This window comes from Manis javanica, chromosome 17 (assembly GCF_040802235.1).
Source record: "Manis javanica isolate MJ-LG chromosome 17, MJ_LKY, whole genome shotgun sequence".
Taxonomy (NCBI): Eukaryota; Metazoa; Chordata; class Mammalia; order Pholidota; family Manidae; genus Manis; species Manis javanica.
The window spans coordinates 53,435,382-53,458,598 of record NC_133172.1 but is presented as its reverse complement, the minus strand read 5'-3'; the positions used below and the strand labels follow the sequence as shown (position 1 = coordinate 53,458,598).

The 23,217-nt window shown below is 42.3% G+C and overlaps 1 protein-coding gene across 9 annotated transcripts in view; it reads left to right on the top strand.

Annotated features, from left to right (window-relative positions):
• The window catches only part of WDR59 (WD repeat domain 59), an 83,512-nt gene extending 72,165 nt beyond the window's left edge, over positions 1 to 11,347 (top strand). For all 9 annotated transcript variants that reach the window (XM_073225870.1, XM_073225873.1, XM_073225871.1 and 6 more), the window contains 6 exons: positions 210 to 322; positions 1,856 to 2,015; positions 2,110 to 2,182; positions 3,117 to 3,243; positions 3,397 to 3,539; positions 10,620 to 11,347. In XM_073225870.1, coding sequence (XP_073081971.1) covers positions 210 to 322; positions 1,856 to 2,015; positions 2,110 to 2,182; positions 3,117 to 3,243; positions 3,397 to 3,539; positions 10,620 to 10,855 — 852 coding nt within the window. In that variant the 3' untranslated portion in view covers positions 10,856 to 11,347. The remainder of the gene's footprint in view (positions 1 to 209; positions 323 to 1,855; positions 2,016 to 2,109; positions 2,183 to 3,116; positions 3,244 to 3,396; positions 3,540 to 10,619) is intronic.
• The last annotated feature ends 11,870 nt before the right edge of the window (positions 11,348 to 23,217 follow it).

Below are 23,217 nucleotides of genomic sequence, written 5' to 3'. Positions count from 1 at the left end.
AGTACCCTGAGAATCTTGTTAGAATACAAACTCTGGTTCAGTAGGTTGCGAATGGGGCCTAACAGTCTGCATATCAATGAGCTCCCAGCTTTTGCTATCCTCAGAGTGGCAGGACTTCAGGCTTGATATGGAGACTGGGTGGGCTTCTTACAGGGTTCCCATTCCAGTCCTCACCCCTCTGAGTTTGAATGTTTCTCTGCTCTGTCCAGGTTTGGTCGCTGGCTACGGTAGCCACAGATCTTTGCCTTGGTCCGAAGTCCGACCCAGATTTGGAAACACCCTGGGCTCGACATCCATTTGGGCGACAGCTGCTGGAGTCCCTGTAGGTTTTGAGGGCTAAAAGTGAAGAACACGAGTGATGTAGATTTCAGGCCTGCAAATGCTTTCAGGGTTGTCATCGAAGGGATAAGTGCAGAGGCCTGAGGAATAACATCTTTCTTTCTAGTCCTGTAATGACTTCTGTGCAGAACCAACTTCTCATATCGGAAGGAACCTCACAATATTCATCATTTATAACAAGGATTTGAAACTCATGTTTGATGAGATTGATGCTTTAGCTCAGAAGTCAGACATCAGGCTGAACACAGGAGTTTGAACCCTTACGATGGTAAATCTCCTGAGTGCTGTAGCGTTTTGCCTCTGACGGCAGATAGAGAATTGCATGTTGACTTTCACATTTTCTAAAGGCCCTCACCCTGTTAAGCAATTTATGGAAACACTGAATTTGTGTTTTTGATTTATTGCACTGAAATACGGCAAGCTGGAAATACAATATACAAAATGATTTACAACCTTGTAAATCCACTTGAACTCCATATAGTGAGGCCCAAGTCCTGGAAGACAGGGAAGCTCTAATTCCTTTGGGTGGAGGTTTGCTTTACTGACTTGTTGAGGCCAGACATGGGACATGTGCTCATGCTTCCATTGCTTCACAGTAACACGGGGTGATAATGGTTGTTCTATCCTCTGCATGTAAGGTCAAATGAGATCGTGAGCGTAAAACACTTTAAACAATATTAGCCATTGCTTGGTAGACAAATGTCAGTAACACCCCATCACAAAGGCCAGGAGTTCTGATCCCTGCCTCACGTTCTAGCCCAGCGGTCCTAAAGGGAGCAAAGGGGATATGAATTCCTAAAAGGCAAACTTATCCCTTGTTCTTATTTATTAGCTTATACCTACTTTCTCATGGAGTGCCTGCTCACCATACCACGGTAGCACAGGGTTCTCTGAGCACATGGCTGTAGATTATATGAACGAGGGATCTGGGAACCCGCCAGCAACCAATGTGGTCCTTTTTGGAGTTAGGGAGACAGAGCATGTATGGCCTCACTCAATGTTAGGGTCAGTCTGCTTAGTTCTCGGAGAAGCTGCATTCAGGTCTGAACTTGTACCTGGATGCCAAGCAGAAGCTTTCAGATGGGATATGTAGGTTATTTGCAATACCTTAATATATTTAATTCCAAAATAAACTTAGCCACTAACGCAAAGTAGTTCAAGCCAGTGGTGCCATAGAAAGCGCCCGTTCCTGATAGGGATTTTGAGTAGCATCAAGAACCCTCCTTCTTACAGTGCAGCACAGAGAAGACAAGTAGTGACTCTGGCATCTTACTACAGTGATGGACAGTGACTGCAGTGGGGCTTGGGGGAGGGGACTCGATAATATGGGTGAATGTAGTAACCACATTGTTTTCATGTGAAACCTTCATAAGAGTGTATATCAATAATACCTTAATAAATAAATAAATAAATAACCCTCCTTCCTGTCTCTGGCACAACCCGCCCCAGTTGTGAGGGTCACCTTTCCTCATTCCTTTCTCTTGACTGTCTTCCCCTCTCTCATCATCTTCTCCAGGTTGGCCCATTACTGCCAACTCCGGGATGTCCAGACACTGGCTATGCTCTGCAGCGTGTTTGAAGCCCAGTCTCGGCCTCAGGGGATACCAAACCCCTTCGGACCCCTGGGACCTTTTCCCAGCCGTTGCTCCAATCTTGTTGTGTCCCACAGTCGATACGTAAGCTTGTGGTTTGCTGGTTTGTCTCTGACTTTTCCCGCAGGCCACCCTGCGTGGGGAGCGGTACTCTGATGCTTCTCCTGTTGCTCTGCAGCCAAGTTTCACTTCCTCTGGCTCCTGCTCAAGCATGTCAGACCCAGGGCTCAACACTGGAGGCTGGAACATAGGTAGGTATGGAGCTCTCAGAGCTGTGTGTGAGTTGTTAATATGTAATGGTTAGTGGATGAATATGTGCCATATTTTCCTTGTCCTCATTTCTCTTTAAATTTAATATACCGGGGATACTATAGTCAGCAAGGCCTGGACTTCCGTATTTGAACAGGCCAGTTGCCGGTACGTCTTTGTGCCTTGCTGGGTTGCTTTTCTTCTTGTAACCTTGAGAAACTGGCAGTGGGATGTGTTAGTGTTCACCCCATAAACGTAACCCTAACCCTCTCTCCTCCCTTTGAATGATCACCTGCCACTTCCTCTTACCCACTTCTTCCCATGTCACCTCTTCCAGTGTAGAAGGGAAGGCTGAGCCTGGGTCTCGATGGCCATAAATGTCTATTTAATGACTAAGCATATTAGTGTTCTCTGGATTTTAAGATTTTCTCTTTAAAGGTCATCTTAATTTTCTTGATTATTAAAGCAATACATGCCCAGTGAAGCAAAACAAAAAGTATTAGAGAAGAAAATCATTGAATCCCTCACCCAGAAATTAACTTTCTGGAATATTTTCTTGTAATCTTCGTGTGCTGGTGGGGGGCAGAGGGGGTCATTCTGTATGTGTGATTTTAATTTTCTCATGAGCATTTTGTCATCTCTTTTAAAAAGGCTTTAGAAATAATGACCACCTAATACTCTGCTATATCACCATACCATGATTTGCTTAATCATTCTGTGTATACTTAATTAGTGTCAGGTTACCTTAATAATAAATATCTGGACCAAAAGGCAGGGCTAGGAAAGAGTTCTGTTTAATTTATATTTCTCAGGATATTCAACTGAGGTTAGTTTTCTTCCAGGGAATAAATTGGATGCACTGCATTATGAGAGTTTTCAGGTATTTTCCAGGCTTTCTCTGATTTCTGTCTTCCCTTCCCATTTGATTTTCTTCAGCGGGAAGAGAGACAGAACATCTGTCTTCACCCTGGGGAGAGTCTTCACCAGAAGAAATCCGCTTTGGGAGTCTGACCTACAGTGATCCTCGTGAGCGAGAACGGGACCAGCATGATAAAAATAAGAGGTAACCACCTGCCCGGGCAGGAGCTGCAGGTTTATAACGCTTAGTCTCCCAAATCAGGGCTCTTGCTTTAAGAAAGGTACAGTACGTGCCATTTAGAGTCAAGCTTGTTTTTTCTTAAAGGAACTGACAGGAAATCTTTGGAATTTTATTTAGGCTTTTAGACCCTGCCAATACCCAGCAATTTGATGACTTTAAGAAATGCTACGGAGAGATCCTCTATCGCTGGGGCTTGAGAGAGAAACGCGCAGAAGTGCTCAAGTTTGTCTCCTGTCCTCCAGACCCTCACAAAGGGATCGGTGAGAATATGAATTTCTTTCTTTTCCTGTCACTATCTGAAATGTCCTGTTATTTAATTTGCCCATAAGACTTAGAATGAAGTTTAAACTTCTCATTTATAAGCAGAAATTTCTGAAGTATTTTGAGTCTATTCTCTGCCTCTGAAAACCCTTGCATTTCATGAAAAGATAAAATTTCTATTGTAGCAGAAGACTTTTTTTGTTATTTATGTATTTATTTATTTATTAAAATATTACTGATACACAATCTTACAAAGGTTTACATGAACAACATTGTGGTTTCAACATTCACCCATATTACCAAGTTCTCACCCCCGCATTGCAATCACTGTCAACCAGTGTAGTAAGATGCTATAGAGTCATTACTTGTCTTCTCTGTGGCCCACCTATATTATGAGTGCTAATTATAATGCCCCTTCATCCCCTTGCCCCTCCCCTACCCCTTCCCTTTGGTAACTGCTAGTCTCTTCCTGGAGTCTGTGAGTCTGCTGCTGCTTTGGTCTTTCAGTTTTGCTTTGTTCTTATACTCCACAGATGAGTGAAATCATTTGGCACTTGTCTTTCTCTGCCTGGCTTATTTCACTGAGTGTAATACTCTCCAGCTCCATCCATGTTGTTGCAATTGGTAGGATTTGTTTTCTTTTTATGGCTGAATAATACTCCATTGTGTATATGTACCACATCTTCTTTATCCATTCATCTACTGATGGGCACTTAGGTTGCTTCCATATCTTGGCTATTGTAAATAGTGCTGCAATAAACATAGGGGTGCATATGTCTTTTTGAAACTAGGATCCTGCATTCTTAGGGTAAATTCCTAGGAGTAGAATTATTGGGTCAAATAGTATTTCTATTTTTAGTTTTTTGAGGAGCCTCCATACTGCTTTCCACAATGGTTGAACTAATTTACATTCCCACCAGCAGTATAGGAGGGTTCCCCTTTCTCCACATCCTCGCCAGCATTTGTTGTTTCTTGTTTGTTGGATGTTGGCCATCCTAACTGGTGTGAGGTGATATCTCACTGTGGTTTTGCATTTCCCTGACGACTAGTGATGTGGAGCACTTTTTCATGTGCCTCTTGGCCACTCAAATTGTGGTAGAAGAGGTTTTATATATAGTACTTGATATCCACTTTTATTCATTTATTCAACTAATATATATCAAGCTCCTCTGAGGTACAGAGCTGGCACATTCCTTTCCCTTGTGAAACTCACAGACTAATGGGGATAAAAAATGAAATAATTCTAAACTGTGATAAAAATTTATGAGCAAACAAGAAAGATGTTGGAGCAGGGAAAGAAGGGAGGCAGAATTTAAGGTGATGAGTTGAGGTACATTGGGAAGGCCTCTGTAAAGAGCTGAAACCTGAACAGTGAGAAGAAGCCATCCGTGCAGAAAGCAGCGAGAGGAGTGGTATAAATTAGACTGTAGGATAATCAAAGGCTTGCAAGTGGTGGTAAAGAATTTCGGTTCTATTCGGAGTCCAGTGGTAGCTTTAAAGGGCATTAAGTAGGTGACATGCTCTGTTTTCCATGTGAAGAGTATCATCACTTTGGCTGCTCTGTGAAGAAAGGGTTGTCGGGGGGCAGGAGTAATAGTGGGAACAGGGCCTGACGACTGTTAGGGAGTTGACAGCCTCATCCAGGGTGACATGAAAGGAGGTGGAGAGAGATGGTGGGTTCAAAGTATGTTTTAGAGGTAGACTCGGTGTGATGTGACTTACAGAAAAATTGGCTGTGGGATTGAGAGAACTAGGCCAAGTTTGGATGACTCCTAGGTTTCCAGTCTGAGCAGCAGGGTAGAAGGTGGGGCCATATACTAAGAGAGCGAAGACTGAAAGAAAATTGAGCACTGGGCTTGGTCGAGTCAGAGATGTGTGTTACCAGACTGTGGAAGTCATGTCGGCCGCCAGCGTGAGCCAGCGCTCAGAGGGGAGATTGGGGCCACAGCCAGGAGTTCGAGGCTCCTCAGCATATTGTGGTGTTGAAACTGTGAGGTGGGTGCCTTTCCCTGGGCCTGAGGCCTGGGAGGAGGGACACAGGGAGAGCACGTACGAGAGCCCACCCACTCTGGGCCTTGGGAGAAACAAGCACGTGCAGCTTGAGTCTTGAAGCAAGAACCAGAAGCAGACTTAACATGAGATCCCAGTGAGTTTTGAGGAAAAGCAAGACTGTAATAAAAAAGAAGCTAAGAGAAGGGATCTTTTAAAGGATGCTGTAGAAGACTGCCCAGGACGGTGGACTGCACACACCTTGGCTTCCTCTTTCCCCAGGCCCTCCAAAGTGCCTAGATAGACCTTTTCTGCAAAGGCATGACTGTGCCAGAGAAGTAATGTTGGCAATAGAATTTGGGACCTGGTGGGAGCTGGTTTTTACAGGCCTGAGAAAGCTGGGCCTCGAAGTGGCGGGCAGAAGAGCTCACACACACGGTGGGGCCCCGAAACGGCTCGGTGGTTAGTGGTGTCCAGTACCTCTGAAAGCGGCATGAAACAGGAGTATTGTTTGCGGGTCACAGGTCCCCACTCCTGGTTTGCAGAGCAAGTTTTTACCCTTGTACTGCAACAGACAACCGAAGTTCATGCTCCAGAGAAGCTAAACACATTTCCAGATTGCGAGGGTCCCCCACGCACCTAGCAGGGTGAATGAAGGAAGACCCAGGGATGAAGAGAAGACTGGGGGCTTCCAGAGGGAGAGAGCGGGTCACATGCAGAGGATGAGGTATATATGCACGGTGTCACGCTTCTCAGGAGCAGTGAACTCCTGGCAGTGCAGCAGAGCCTTCACATCCTCAGAAAGTGGTTTCTAACCTAGACTTCTGCACCCAAATTATCAACCAAGTGTGAAAGTAAACCTTCAGCCTATCTGAGGAGGAAGTATAGGTTCAGTCCAGAAAACCAGGGAGTCAGAATGGAGGTGGACATCTACGAGGCAGACCTGGAGACAGACCGGTCCAGGCCATAGCTTCAGGAGCGTTGTCTGCAGGAAGAGAAAATTGAGAAAATACCTAGTGTTTCTCAGCATTCAGTGTATTTATAGAAGATTCAGTTATTTGAGCGAGCGTTTGGAGGTGAATTATGGATAAGTAAATAGCAAACTAAGCAAATGGAGAAAGTAAGATAGCTACTAACTCTAGGAAAACAAAATGGGCAAGAAAGGAAAAGTCGCCATAGTACATGGCTTGGCTGGAATAATGTTTACCTAGACAAATAGTGTAGTAACAATACTGATCCAACCAAAGAATAACGGAACAGTGTGGGGAAGGCGCAGGACAGGTATGTGTGTGACTGGGGACAGGTGTGGATGTGCGTGGTTGGGGGATTGAGGCGTGAAGGGTCGTCCACTGTGGGAAATCAATAGCTGATGCTTACTTGTGAAAATTAAGAAATATATTTATAAACATGTTGTTATAGAGAGGGAAGAAAATTTTTAAAAATAGTTAAATGAGTTGGACATATTTCCTCTGAGGAGTGTTGGGCATGAGGGGATGGATGGGAATGCAGGTTTTGTTAATAAGGTGTATGCAATTACTTGACCCTTTGATCTGTATATATATAGTTTCAATCTGAAAAAAAGTAATACATTGAGATACTGAATAACAAATTATTTTAATATGGATTATTTTGGTGTGTGTACTTGAAGAAAGGCAAAGACACAAAATGCTATTTGGGCAATATAGTTTTCAGGGCATCTAAACACATGGAAGTATTTCAGGGAGAGATTCATGATGGCCTGGAGCAATTTGTCTTTTAAAATAGTTTCAGGGAAAATAATGAATCACAGAGGTAGGTACCTGATGTATCAATCCATCAGTCTTATCAATCTAAACTCTTACCGACTTCTGCTGGTATAATGCAGCTTGCCAGGTTCTGTTGGCCGTACAAAGAAATAGAAGGTGTGGTTTGAAGATGTTTGTGTTAAGTCTATAATCCAGTCAGAGAAATAAACTCATGACAACATAAGTAATTCTCAAGAGTGAATTATATATCCTAATACCATTACAAACGATATACAAGATGTCCGAAAGGGCGAGGGAGTGTGAAAGGTAGACTCACAGACAAAAACAGGAAGTGTTTTCATTTATAAAGGCTTTATTTTGGAAGACTTGGCCTGCCCAAGAACAGGCAACAGCGGGTATTGAAAAAAAAATAGGACAAGGTTGCCAAGGCTACAGTGGTCTCCTCGGTGTATGTGTAGACTGGTTTGATCATTTTGGTTTAAAAACAGCTGTCTTCTCTAAGCATAACTTTTTATATTATATGAGACTTTGATTTATGTTCTCCGAGGCTATAGTGGTCTCCTTGGTGAGAAACCAGCGTTTTCCTCTCAGGCTTTTCATGCCTGTAAAGGTCATCCTGTATCAGGAATGAATTTGAGAGATAAAATTGTCTTTATTTAGGGGGTTAGATTTGTAGATTTGTAGAAGGGGCTCAAGCCTTCATTTATTTTGAGGAAATAGTGGTAGACACAGTATTCTTTAAAAACGTCTCCGGATGGTAGATGATTTTTGTTTGTTTTCCGTTGTGGCATGTGGCACTTGGCCATAAGGTGGCAGGGCCAGGTAATCACTTTGCCTCATCAGCCCCGCCCTCCAAGCCCCACCCCAGAAGTGCGCATCGGCTCACCTAAATTTTGTTCAGCAATTTTCTGCTTCAGAGCAAAGGGTCAAGTAATTGCATACACCTTATTAACAAGTTTATTAATTGAGTGTTTTTTTTATTTGGCTTATTTTATTTACATTTGTGAATAGGTGATGTTAATACACACAGCTCCTCTGTGTGGTTAACAGACTAGAGCCATATGACACTAAACCTTTGGAGTTCGCTTCCACCTGGAGGATTTGGGAATCATCATTTGATCATTTATTTGCCAGAAGTATTTTTATTGTCCTTATTAGTTTGTTAGGAACAAGAATGATCCACTTTGCCTGTACCAGGTTTCACCTGCAGGGCCGCTACCTGCAGCTGTGTGCCTCCTTCCCTGAGATTCCCAAGTTTGTCAGTGTTCGTATAAGGTATCTTGACAGCTTTGTGATTTTGAACACAGTCCACACCCCTTTGTATCTCCCAAAGTGGCGAAAGTTAGCATGTACACCATTGTGGCCCAACTGTGTCTGCGTGTCCTTCTCAACTGTTAACTAATGGACATTCCATTATGCAGAACAGTTAAGAAGCAAGAGAGAAATATTAAAATCGTGCTTAGTGACTTGTTGTCTTTGTGAATTTTTATCCACTTAGAAATTGTCCATCTCCCCAAAGATTGTTCATCAGTTAACAAAATGAAATATTAATTCAAGGTCCTAAAGTTAATAAGGATTTTAGAAATTATGTTTACACTGATACACTGTAGAGAAACACAATTACTAATGACATATTGAGTTTTTCAGAGATGACATCTTAATAATTTTCCTAGATAGATACAGAGAATAATTATGCTTACATTTACAGTTATCTCAAGTGTCAAAGAACAATGTGTTTTAAAAGACATGTTGTAATTCAGTTTACTTAACATACAATTTTTGCCTTTTGATCATTTTAAATGTTGAATCTCATTGAACCAATAAAACCAGTAAATTTAAGAAATTTAAATGAATTAGGCTTTTCATGAGAACATAAACCAAAGTCTCATATAATATAAAAAGTTATGCTTAGAGAAGACAGCTGTTTTTAAACCAAAATGATCAAACCAGTCTACTTTGTCTCAGCATTTGCCTTAACTAGGACTGGCAGAAAATGTTTTCCTTAGTTACCATGTATTTAAAAAGTCTTTATTAGTCCATTTTTATGACTACCAGTTGTTATGAAGCAGAAGAACTGGCTCTGGTAGAAGAAAGGACCCTTCTCTGTTGTAAGAGGGGAAATCAGAAGAGCAGACCTGGGGGGGTTTGAAGATGGGATGGTGCAGAGATGAGCAGGCCTGCTCCAAGCCTTCTATTTCCTCAGGGAAGTGACAGAAGGGGGAGCAGGGCATGTGGGAAGGGGTATATAGTAGCCATCATGGGAGGGGAGGAGAAAGAGTCAGATGCTGGGGACAGACATGGGTTAAGCAAGTGACGGGTTCATCCTGGGCTAAGGTCTTTGCCAGCTGACACCAGGCCCAGGGGTTGAGGTATTTGCAAAATAGTGGTCATGCATTTGGTCCATGTGTCAGGTTGACCAAGGGGGAATTACCACCAGAAAGGGGCTGATGGGCAGAATAACAGTGACATTTTTATAATTTTAATAATAAAAAGGTGGTAAGTTAGAGGTGAGAGGATAGGGAGCTGGGAGGCAGGTGTGCAGAGGCTGGTGGTGTGAATTTGGAAGGCACCACGGGCTGTGCCAAGAATTGGAGTAGAGGATCGAGACCTGAGAACAGAAGTATTTGGTGAATGAGATGAAGGCAGAGAAAAAGAGGAAAGGAGAATGAAGCCAGATGGCGTTAGCCTCTAGAGGAAAGGGAAGGGTCTGGAGGCAGATACAGGCACAGTGCCCGCCCTCCTGCCCCTGCGGTCCTCAGGACAGGTCAGAAACAACCTTCCCTTGAGAGGCCTGCAAGGCAGCAGAAATTAGGTGGGGAGCTGGCGGTCACCTGGGCCACGTGGCCTCTGGTGGGACTGAGGCAGACTAGTGAGTGCGGATGGCGGCCCTCTTCCCGGAGGCTGGGAGCCAGGTGCAGCAGCGCCGGGTCCTGACCCACTCCCCTGATGCTCCTGGGCGTCAGCGGGCACGTAGGGAAGAGATCATAAGACCAGGCAGCTCTTTGCATTCTCTCAGTGAGCCACCTTCCGGGTGTCAGGTCCCACAGCTGTTGGTGCAAGAGGCAGACACCCACTGGGGCTTTCACCCGGGGCCTCAAGAGCCAGGCACCCACTGCGCCCTCTTCGTGGCCACTGCAGTGACAGCAGCTTCCCTTCATGAGACTCACCAGGACTAGAGCAGGGCCTCTGCTGAGTTATTTTCGTTGTTATTGAAAATCATTAATAGGTGTGATAAACTCCTCTAGAATCCCAAGGTGAGTACGACTTGCCCACCTCGCAATGCCCAGGTGCCTTTGCAGAACTAAACCTCGTGTGTCTTGTTTGGCCATTCCCCATCATTTCCAGAGTTCGGCGTGTACTGCAGCCACTGCCGGAGCGAGGTGCGTGGCACCCAGTGCGCCGTCTGCAAAGCCTTCACCTTTCAGTGCGCCGTCTGCCATGTGGCAGTGCGAGGATCATCCAATTTCTGCCTGACCTGCGGGCATGGCGGCCACACCAGCCACATGATGGAGTGGTTTCGGACCCAGGAGGTGTGTCCCACTGGGTGTGGGTGCCACTGCCTGCTTGAAAGCACTTTCTGAATTTGTGGACCGCGGGGGTGTTGGAAATTCCAGAGGACCCATAAATGCTGGGTGACAAGCTGTCTGCCAGGGGATGGGCTCCAGGACCTGTCTACAGCCAGCCTGCGGTGTGTCCACCAAAGATTGCCATTGCACCCGCTGTTCGTGGGCCTTTGCTCCCTTCCATTCAGCAGTTGGTGACATGACGTCCCTGGAGGAGGAGGAGGGCAGATGTGCAGAGCCACGTTGCCAGGTGGGTGTTCTCTTGAAGAAAAACAAAACACCTGCCTCCCAGCCCTGTTTACCTTTAAGATGTTAATGTTGACCTTGAACCACTGAAAAGCATCCTTTCTGATGCCATCACAGAGACTGAGGTCAGATGCAGAGGACTGTCTCCTGAGCCAAAGGATCACGGACATTATTTTAGTCGACAAGCGGGCTGTGGCTTAAGTTGGTACATTTAATGAAAATACCCTTAAATCAAAAATATATGATGTACTTAAGGATTCTGAAGATGTCTTTTTTGTCTGTTATTTCTCTTCAAGCTGCTCTTCTTTGGCTAATAAAATTCAGGTAATTGGGGTAAAAAAAAGAAGAGGAAGTTGAATGTTTAAGTTGTTTTTTACCCTATTTCTGACTAAAGTTAATATTCAGAATAGGACCAAAAGTGGTGATCAAATTTTCAAAGGAAATGCCCATTTAAGTTTGTCATCTGACAGACAGGAAAAAATAGAACTTGACATTTAAAGTTTCCCAGCCAGAGAGTCTTTTAGTCATTTCATTTAGCAGAAGGAAAATGAGGCGGCCTCACAGCATTGACATTGAAGTGTCCTGTTGCCCCTGGGCAGGATGGCTGAGTTCCGGTAAGTTCCTTTCCCTGCTCACGCGGGCCCCCTCGCAGACTCCACCCTGTGCTTATCTGTGTTCCAAGTGGCATGACTCAGATGTCCACCAGTCCTTCAGAACGCTTTTCAACTCTTCACATTTTGTATGTGCCAGATAAATCTTTCTGATACTTCTACTGAAATCATTGTTTCTTAGAATTTTATAATTCCAAGTGATTAAGAAATAAAACTGCATGTCTCAAAATGTGTTAGACATCACTATGTTTTAAACTACAGGTCAGGACCCATTAATGGATTGTGAAACCAAGTTAGTGGATAAAAACCAGCATTAAAAAAAGTGAAATAGAGCAGAAGAGAAGGATCACACGGACCATATGTTGTTAGGGTAAATACTGTTTTGTGTAACTTGTTTATGGAGTGTATGTGCACACACTCCCGCACGTGTATAATGGATCACAATGTAAATTCAGAATGCCACAGAATAAGGAAAACCTAGATCCTGTGTGGTGAGAGCAGATTTAGTCTGGGGCACTGATCTGAGGTCAGATGCCAGCGTTCCCAATTGGTCTGTGATAGTCAAGCCTTCCAGAAATAATTCAGTTACACACTCCACAAGGTTACACTTAAAGATTCGACTGTCCCAATGCATGGAGTCTTATTCTATGTTTTCTCTGAAGTCCAGTTCCTTGTTTACATCTACAACGTATTCTAGCCACTGGTTGCTACTTTTATCACTTTCTATTTTCAGTGAGCCTTTCTGACTCATCAATCCATTTTTGTAGACCGGAGACATGCTATACACTAGTAATAATGAAAATGCAAATTAATAAACAACATACTCATTTGATACATAAGATGAAATGACTGGAAGTGTTTATATGTGCATGTGCTATCTTCGAGGATATGATTAAGAACATGCTAGTTAAGAAGAGATCATTATTAAAATCATAGTTAATATTATGTGTTAAGCTTGAGAAAAAATAATACACCAAATTATTTTTCCTTTTTCCCCTGGAAGGCTTGACTATCACAGATCAATTGGGAACACCACGGGTTTGAGGAGGTCACTTCAGAAATAACTACTGTAGGCAGCGGAGAGCCGTTGAAGAGCATTAAATGGGAAGTGACAGGTCAGGTTTTAACTTGACCATGGCAGACTAGAGGTGGAGAGACTGGAAAAGGACACTGGTTAGGAGTCCATTTCTGTGCCTTTATTCAAGTGGCGACAGTGGGAAGACAGACATAAAGACAAAAAGAGATGAAAACCATCTCTTCAGGCCTCAGAGCTGCTTCCAGGGTGAGAGCAGCTGTAGTTAAGAAAAAGCACGGTTAGCTTATACTTCACTGCTCCACTGTCTTCCTGTGCCGGGATTTGTTCTTTTAAGCTTTTTATTTTTAGGTCATTGTAGATTCACATGCAGTTAGTTGTAAGAAATAATAGTTTCTCCCTGTTGTAACGTCTTGTCGTACTTGTAGTAAATACCACAACCAGGAAACTGACTTTGGTTCTATCCGTCAACCTTATTCACTCGTTTTGCATACACACACACGTGTGTGTGTGTGTGTGTGTGTGTGTGTGTGTTCTTTGCAGTTATATCATGTGTATCCACTCCCACCACAGTCAAGATGCAGGACAGAGATTCCTTGTGTTGCCCTGCTGTACCCAGTCATCTCCCCTACCCCCCACACCACCTCCCTGAGCTCCTGTCAACTATTGATCTGTTTTCCAGCACTATGATTGTGTCATTTCAAGAATGTTCTGTAAATGGATCATATAGTGTATAACTTTTTGAGGTTGGATTTTTCAGTTATTGTGATTCCCTCCAGATTCAGCCCAGTTGTTGTGTCTATCAATAGCTTGTCCCTTTTTATTGCCAAGCCTATTTCATGGGGTGGATGGACCACAGGGTGTTTATCCATTCACCTGTTGAAGGACATTTGGGTTGTTTCCAGTTTGCAAAATTGACTTTTGAAAATTATTTTGTGAAATTCTTCAAAAACAAAAAAGGTTTTCACTGCAATCAGTGGAACAATACATGGAAACAGATACAATGTTTGGGTTTACCTTATTTGGATAAAATAATAAATTTAAACTTAAAATCAATCAATCTCAACTAGCTGAATCAGTAGATTTATGCTCTTCACTACATTTGGGGAATTTCTGGCCACTATTTGTTTGAATACTATTTTCACTCCCTCTCCTTTCCATCCCCTTTTGGGACTCTGATTGTATCAATATGTGTATATTCTGTTATTGTCCCTAAGGCTCTGATCTCCCCAGCAACCAGTGTCAACAGCCTGTGTTTATCTGTAAACACTTTTTTCTCATACAAATGTGCAAACCATCATTAGAAGGAATTTTTTCTAGAAAAAATGTGGTTATATCATATGCTTTACACTGCAGTTAGCCTTCCTCACTTGAAAATGCCTTACAACATCCCTCCAGTAATAGGTGTAAAGTGAAAGAAATTTCCATTTATAGCAGCACTACCCTGGGAAATAGAGAAACAGATAAAGTAGTGTGTCAGGACTGGTGGTCTGGACAGGATGGGGGGTAGGCTTGTTTCTCCCTGCAAAGTACAACTGTTAACTCTAAAAATAATGCAAGAGACAACCAGAGAGCTCTGAAAGGTGGAAAAAGAAAGGTGAACTGATGAGGGACACCAGGGCTGGAAGCATGACATAGAGGGAGGACATTTTACAACCCCCACCCAGAAGAAGAAAGAGACCTGCACCCAGCATTTCCCAGTCCCCAACCTAGCAGTAGAAGGCAGTCCAGCTGGAATGAGGGCCCCCCAATGGTAGGTGAGCCAGGCAGCCCCACCGAGGGGCATTCATGGACACCAAGCAGCTGGGCAGACCCAGGTTAGCTCAGCAGCCGGGGAGGTGCTTTCCCTTCCCTCTGGGTCTGAGGCTCTTCCTCACTGAAAGACACCTGGTGACCGAGAGCACTTCCCCACTGAGATACCCAGTGGTTGGGGGCACTGACAGCAAAATAACAAGTGCCCAGCTCAGGAAGCCTCTCTGGCCCTCTCAAGCGGCACCAGCAGGGACCAGGGGAGCCCCAGTGGCACCAGAGAAATTAAGCATACCAGACAACACCACAAAAGCTCTGAAAGTTAAATTGTCATTGGAACCACAGCCCACAAAACTGGGCCAGGCTTATTTACAAAGGTTAAACCTAAACAAGGTGATTGCTTGCTAAAATACATTAAATAGGACCCAGAGCCTCCAAACATAATAGCTGAATGTCCAGGATAATTGCAAAATCACCTGTCATGCCAACAACCAGGATGATCGCAAATTGAATGAGAAAAGACAATGGATGCTAACACAGATAAATAAATGATAGAATCATTTGACAAAGATTTTAAAGCAATCATAATGAAACAGCTTCCATAACCACTTACAAATTCACTTGAAAAGAAATATAGAAAATCTCAGCAAAGAAAGAGAAGTTACAAAAAATTAGCCAACTGGAATTATGGAACTGAAAATACAGTAACATTTTAAAACTTGCTGGGTGAAGCCATGAGTAGAGTGGAAATGACCGAGAATAGAATCAGTGAAGTTGAGGATGAATTTGCCCAATCTGAACAGAGAAAATGTTGACTGGGGAGAAAAAAGGGATCAGAGCCTTAGGGACAATAACAGAATATACACATATTGATACAATCAGAGTCCCAAAAGGGGATGGAAAGGAGAGGGAGTGAAAATAGTATTCAAATAGTGGCCAGAAATTCCCCAAATGTAGTGAAGAGCATAAATCTACTGATTCAGCTAGTTGAGATTGATTGATTTTAAGTTTAAATTTATTATTTTATCCAAATAAGGTAAACCCAAAGAAATCCATATCAAGACACATGATAGTCAAACTTCTGAAAACTAAAGACAAAGGAAAAATCTTGAAAGCACCAGAAAGAAACCACACATGCTCTGGGGAATAGGGGGACACCAATTCAAATGGCAACAAATTTCTCATTTGAAACTATGGAAGCTTGAAAAACAGTGGGCATTTTTCAAGAGTTGAAAGAAGAGAACTGTCAACCCAGAATTATATACCCAGCAAAATTATCCTTCAAGAATGAAGGGCAAACTAGAAGAAGTTGTCACAGCCAACACTGCTCATCACCTGCTCACTTTTGTGCCCAAACCAGAAGTAGATCTGTTGGGGCCTGGGGCCAGGCCCTTTCTTCTGCTTTCTTAATTTAAAATCATTGATGAGAGAGCACCCCTCAATACCATCTCTATGTGTTTTTTTTTCTTGCCCTAATGGAAACCAGCTATGGAAAAAAGACAGAAGATCAACATTGGTGTCCAATATCAGTGGGGATTCTCTGCCATTGGAAAATATCCCAGTAACTAATGGGCTTGCTGGCTTCGAAAGGCTTGGGCCAGTCTGTATCTTACAGGAATCAAACTCTCTTCCTTCTGTAAACATTTTGGGCACATTTGATATAACAGAATTTGAACATTTGTGCAATGCAAATAGACAATATTATTCTGTCTTGTTTTCCTCCCAAAAGGCTTTCATAGAGCTGGAAATCTGGAGATAAAGATGGCTAGAGGAGAAGGTGTAATTCTTGGAGCCAAGGAGCTTCCTGAACATTTTATCTTTAAAGCTGAGAAATTGTCAACACTAGGTGGCAACAGAGGTTTAGATTCCAAGAAGTTGATTAATTCTTCAGTATGAATGAGGTTGAAAATAAAGGTTACTCCACAGTGTTCTATTCCTGTTTCTCTAGTTACTTATCTAGTAACTTACCTACTAATTCTCACTAGAATCATCAGAGTCCAGTGATTGAACAAACATACCAGCAGGAAAGTGTGAAATCTTGCCCCTCACCTTCTTGAGTATGAACATTCCTCACAGGTTATTGCTAATATCTGAGTTTTGAACATTAAAGTGCAATTTTAAACAAGAAACCTAGTTAAAACAGATATAAATGATAAAGAGGGATGTGGCCAAACCAATTCCAGTCAGAAAGGTGGTTCGGAGGATTCTGCCAATATCAATTCTGGCTGGGAATAAGAAAGGCATACATTGAAGGAAGGAGAAAACAAAACGAAGTAAAAAAAAATGTTAAGCTGAAGTCAGGTGTATGTCTTTATGTACTTTCACCACTGACCTTCACACCAACCCTACCCAGTTGTGCACATATTATAGGGGGTGAGACGAAGGCTCAAAGACATTGTGCTCAAGGTCACAGAAAGAAGGACAAAATTGGGATTAGAACCCAGGTTTCCTCTAGGTTAGCCCTGACTTGCTGCACATCACTTTAATAGGAGGATTGTGTGGCAATTCCTGACAGACAGCTCACTGGAAAACGTACTCAGGTAAGATTGGGCGATGACACCGAGCTGAAATGCACAATTCGTATGTTGGAAAATTGCATCAAATCAAGATTTAAAGAAAACCTCAACAAACTATGGTCACAAATCCAGACTAAAAAGAAGTTTTTGGGAGGATAAATGAAATATGTGCAGTTAGAAACAATTGTTAGAAATACAGATTGAGAGAGTTCATACAAAAAAGACAGAGATTTTAGGTGTGTGTTCACTATGGGTCAACAATGTGCATTTATTGTAAAAAGTCGTGCAATCTCCAACCTCATTGTTTGGATGGAGAGAGGAGATAGTCCTATTTATGCCCACTGGTGGATCGATTCTGTTCAATTCTGTTCAATTCTTAGAGGAACGGTGCTCAAAGAATAAGCAAGGTGGTGAAGAATTTGGGAACTTTGTAAAATGAAAAATTGCAAATATTGGAAAATTTGACCTGGTGGAAAGATATAGAGAAGACATAAAACGCTGACTTACAATGGCGAAAAAACGCTGTGACCTCTGTAGATCTGGAGGTCAAAAGGACTAGTGGGAACAAGTTACAAAGAAAATGATTTGAACTCAGAAAAAGAAAATTAAAACCATTGATTGTAATGACTTTCACATGTGATGGGAATAAGATAACTCATTTTAGAGGATTTCTGTTTAGAGAAATAACCCTGATGAGCCTCTTTGAGTATGAAAGGTGAGCTGTCTCTGGTGTAGTCAGAAAGAAGATATAAAAAAAAAAAGCTCTAAAACAAAAATAATAATAAAAGCTCTATTTTCCTGTCTAATAAAATGGGAGGGATTTCCACATTTCTGGGGAGATATGGGAAGAAGGGAGAGAGGTGAGGAGGTCTGGGGGGTCTGGCAAAGGGTCCAGCCCCCAGAGGGACATGCTGAGTGAGAGATTTGCTGAGCCATGGAGTACTGGGAATTCCTTCGAGCAGTGACAGCATTTCGTTTGAAATCGCTTCCTATTCTGTGCCATAATTACCCTCACGACTGCTAACCTCTCAGTAAAAGTCTGCCACACACAGTGACTGTGTCGTTGGGGTTTGTGGGATATCAGAAGGGAAGTACATTGCGTGTGGGCACTGAGGCATGAACAGGCAAGGTGCAGCCTGCCTAGGTCAATACTAGCTTCTGGGAAATCTGTGAGAAGGTGGGGGGAGGAAGCCCAAACCTGCCTTATATAGATATTAAAGCAGGCTGGAGGAATGGGGAATGTGTGTATTACACTAGGGGAGACTTAAAATTACCCAACAAAAGGATGTGAGTTCCCTGTCGCTGGAACAGTTCTGTGTTAAGGGTGTTGTAGAGGGAATTCTTGCATTGACTAGGGGATTGCACCAGAAAAGCCCTAAGAATCCTGATAGAAGGAAATCACCACCTTTCCCTCCACCTGCCTCATTATGTCCTTTCATTCACTCAGAGGTCAACTTTGGGCTTGCAATAATTTAATGTACCTCGATATATTAATACGTAAATAGTGGATTGTTTATTTAAAGGCCTGACTACTTTTCCAGTAGAGTTAGGTTTCAAGCTCTGTGCCACCATTTATAGGGACACAGTTGTTAATTAGATGTGATTCCTGCCATTTTATGATCTTACACTTTAGCATGGACTATGCTGACAACTAGGGTTTTCTGGGCTAGGAATTTGGAATAGTGGGAGTATCGTCTGTGAAACTGGAGACCTGTGTTCTCACCACAGCTTTGCTTTGTGACTCTAGAGAAGGCACAAAACTTCTGTGAATCTCTTAATTACTCATCTGTAAAGTAGAGGAGCAGAACTATTCCAGCAGTTGCAAACTCCCAAGTGTGTGGAGCTCGCGCATGTTATATAAGTATGACGCAAGCAGGCATTATGATTTGTTTCATAGTCACACCCCAAGTGAAATTCTCTGGAAAAAACATGGCATATTAAGCACATTGCACTGTTCTTCTCTTATGCAAGAAGTTGTATTCTCTTCCATTTTTTTTTTTTTCTGGAAAACAGCCTTCTAGATCTTTCATTCATTTCCCACACTGACAGAGTCATAGTGTTAAAGGATTTTATTGGCCTTCAGCAGGCTCCACCACAGCTATTTGAAGTAGGAAAACCTTTAGATTGTGAAAGAGAAGTAACTCACAGGAACTCTAGGAGGAGCTGAGAAGCTGGGGTAGGGTTGTCAGATAAAATGTGGGATGCCCAGACAAATTTGAATTTCAGTTGGAACATGCTTATTTGTTGGTAATCTGAAGTTCAAATTTAAGTGGGAATGTTGTATTTTCATTTGCTAAATCTCACAACCCTAGCCAAGAGTCATGCAGAAATGATACCCTGGGGTGATTCTGGGCACTAGAGGGTGCCACCTACAAATATGAAACGTCAAAGGAATGGGTTCAAATCAAAATCCCACAAGAGCAACAGGAAAGAAGGTTGTGGCAGACTGCCTACACCTGGGGAAACCAGCAGACCTCAAGGAAAAGGGTAAGTACCAAAGCCGTGATCCAGAGGGACCCAAGCCCTTCCTCCACCCCAGCTCACTGGAGGGAGGAAGACAAACGGAGCAGGGAAGGGGTGGAGACCTATGACTGCTGAACACCCAGCCCTGGAGATCTCTGGGAGCATGAACCTACATTACATGGTGCTCTGGAGATTAGTGGGGTTGGACAGCTAAGACAGGCAGAATACTTGGAGAGACTGAGATTCCAGCCACCTGTGGAAAACAGGGATCCACATCCAGCCACTCTGGGACAAAAGAAAGGTGGGCAGTCTAAGAGACTTTCTAATAGTGAAAGGGCTCCTAAGGGCCAAGGATTTCACAGAGGTTGCTGCTCAGGAGAAAGTACAGGTGGAAAAAATTGTCCAGGTACACTCCCCCAGCAGGTTGGGAACATTTAGGAGCTTCAGGCGCTATATCCCCCTGGGTGGCTACACAGCTCCGAATGTGATAAGCAGCCTGCTGAACCTTTCTCTGGCCACCACCGGCTCACAAACTACCTGCCCCCACCATGTGCCAGGCCAGCCAAAGGGCAGCCCCACCTATGGCAGCTACAAGTGCAAAGCAGAGAGGATTCTCTCTGCATGCTCAGCCCACTGGCACTGGCAGTGGAGACAGGCACTACAACCGGGAAGCAGGAAAGATGTCTTTCTTCCCAACAGGCACCAGTGCCAATCCCCTGCGACCCCTGACATCAATCCAAGGGCTGAGCAACCTCAGGAAGTAGAGCTTCTGGGCACTAGAGGACGCCACCTACAAATATGAAATGTCAAAGGAACCTGGCTCAAACGAAAATCCCACAAACACCAGAAAGAGGGCCAAGTGAAACAGCTCATCAATCTTCCTGAAAGAGATTTCAAAATAAAAATCATAAACATGCTCATGGAGCTACAGAAAAATATTCAAGAACTAAGGGATGAATTCACGAAAGAGATACAAGCATTCAAGAATACAGTATCTAAAATGAAACATACAATGGAGGGATTTAAAAGCAGACTAGATGAAGTAGAGGAAACAGTAAATGAAAAATAAATTAGAGAACAGGAATACAAAGAAGCTGAGGCACAGAGAAAAAAGGACCTCTAGGAATGAAAGAATATTGAGAGAACTGTGTGACCAAATGGAACAATATTTGCATTATAGGGGTGCCAGAAGAAGAGACAGAAAAAGGGATAGAAAGTTTCTTTGAGGAGGTAATTGCTGAAAACTTCCCAATCTGGGGAAGGAGATAGTCTCTCAGACCATGGAGGTACACAGATCTCCCAACACAAGGGACCCAAGGAAGACAACACCAAGACATATATGAATTAAAATGGCAAAGATCAAGAATAAGGACAGAATATTAAAAACAGCCACAGAATATGATACCTAATATGTAAATAATGGGGAAGAAGAAAAGTAGGAGGAAAAAACCTTTAGATTGTGTTTGTAATAGTGTACTAAGTGAGTTAAGTTAGACTCTTAGATAGTAAGGAAGTTAACCTTGAACCTATGGTAACAACGAATTAAAAGCCTGCAATGGCAATCAGTATATACCTATCGATAACCACCCTAAATGTAAATGGTCTGAATGCACCAATCAAAAGACATAGAGTCACTGAATGGATTAAAAAACAAGACCCATCTACATGCTGCCTACAAGAGACTCACTTTAAGCCCAAAGACATACACAGACTAAAAGTGAAGGGATGGAAAAAGATATTTCATGCAACTAATAGGAGAAAAAAACAGGAGTTGCAGTACTTGTATCAGACAAAATAGACTTCAAAACAAAGAAAATAACAAGAGACCAAGAAGGACATTACATAATGAGAAAAGGGTCAATCCAACAAGAAGATATAACCATTATAAATATCTATGCACCCAATACAGGAGCACCTACATATGTGAAACAAATCCTAACAGAATTAAAAGGGGAAACAGAATGCAATGCATTCATTCTAGGAGACTTCAACACTCCACTCACTCTGAAGGACATATCAAACAGACAGAAAATAAGTAAGGACACAGAGGCACTGAACAATACATTAGAACAGATGGACCTAACAGACATCCACAAAACTCTACACCCAAAAGCAGCAGAATACACATTCTTTTCAAGTGCACATGGAAGATTTTGAAGAATAGATCATATACTAGGCCACAAAGACAGGCTTGCTAAATTCAAAAAGACTGAAATTGTACCAACCATTTTCTCAGACCACAAAGGTATGAAACTAGAAATAAGTTATGCAAAGAAAATGAAAAATTCCACAAACACATGGAGGCTTCACAACATGCTCCTAAATAACCAGTGCATCAATGACCAAACAAAAACAGAGATCAAGCAATATATGGAGACAAATGACAACAATAATTCAACACCACAAAATCAGTGGGACACAGCCAAGGCTGTGCTAAGAGGAAAGTATACTGCACTACAGGCCTACCACAGGAAAGAAGAACAATCCCATATGAGTAGTCTAAATTCACAATTAAAGAAACTAGAAAAAGAAGAACAAATGAGGCCCAAAGTCAGTAGAAGGGGGGTCATAATAAAGACTAGAGCATAAATAAATAAAATTGAGAAGAATAAAACAATAGAAAGAATCAATGACAGTAAGAGCTGGTTCTTCGAGAAAATAAACAAAATAGATAAACCCCTAGCCAGACTTATCAAAAGAAAAAGAGAGTCTCCACACATAAAGAGAATCAGAAATGAGACAGGGAAAATACTACGGACACCACATAAATACAAAGAATTATTAGAGAATACTATGAAAAATTATATGCCGAAAAACTGGATAACCTAGAAGAAATGGACAGCTTTCTAGAAAAATGCAAAATACAACCTTCCAAGGCTGACCCATAAAGAAACAGAAAATATGAACAGACCATTTACCAAGCATAAAATTGAACTGGTAATCAAAAAACTACCTAAGAACAAAATCCCTGAACTAGATGGCTTCACTGCTGAATTTTATCAAACATTCAGTGAAAACCTAATACCCTTCCTCCTTAAAGTTTTCCAAAGAGTAGAAAAAGAGGGAAAACTTTCAAACTCATTATATGAGGCCAGCATCACTCTAATTCCAAAACCAGGCAAAGAAACCCCAAAAAAGAAAATTACAGACCAATATCTATGATGAACATACATGCAATAATAGTCAACAAAATATTAGCAAACTGAATTCAAAAATACATCAAAAAGGTCATCCATCATGATCAAGTAGGATTTATTCTAGAGATGCAAGGATGGCACAACATTAGAAAATCCATTAACATCATCCACCACATCAACAAAAAGAAGGACAAAAACCACATGATCATCTCCATAGATGCTAAAAAACTATTCGACAAAATTCAACATCCATTCATGATAAAAACTCCCACAATGGGTACAGAGGGCAAGTACCTCAACATAACAAAGGCCCTATATGACAAACCCAGAGCCAACATCGTGCTTAACAGCGAGAAGCTGGAAGCTTTTCCTTAAGAGCAGGAACAAGACAAGGATGCCCATTATCCCCACTTCTATTCAACATAGTTCTGCATGTCCTAACCATGGCTTTCAGACGATGCAAAGAAATAAAAGTCATCCAGATTGGTAAGGAAGAAGTCAAACTGTACTGTTTGCAGATGACATGATATTGTACATGAAAAACCCTAAAGAATCCACTCCAAAACTACTAGAACTAATAACTGAATTCAGCAAAGTTTCAGAATACAAAATTAATATTTGTTGC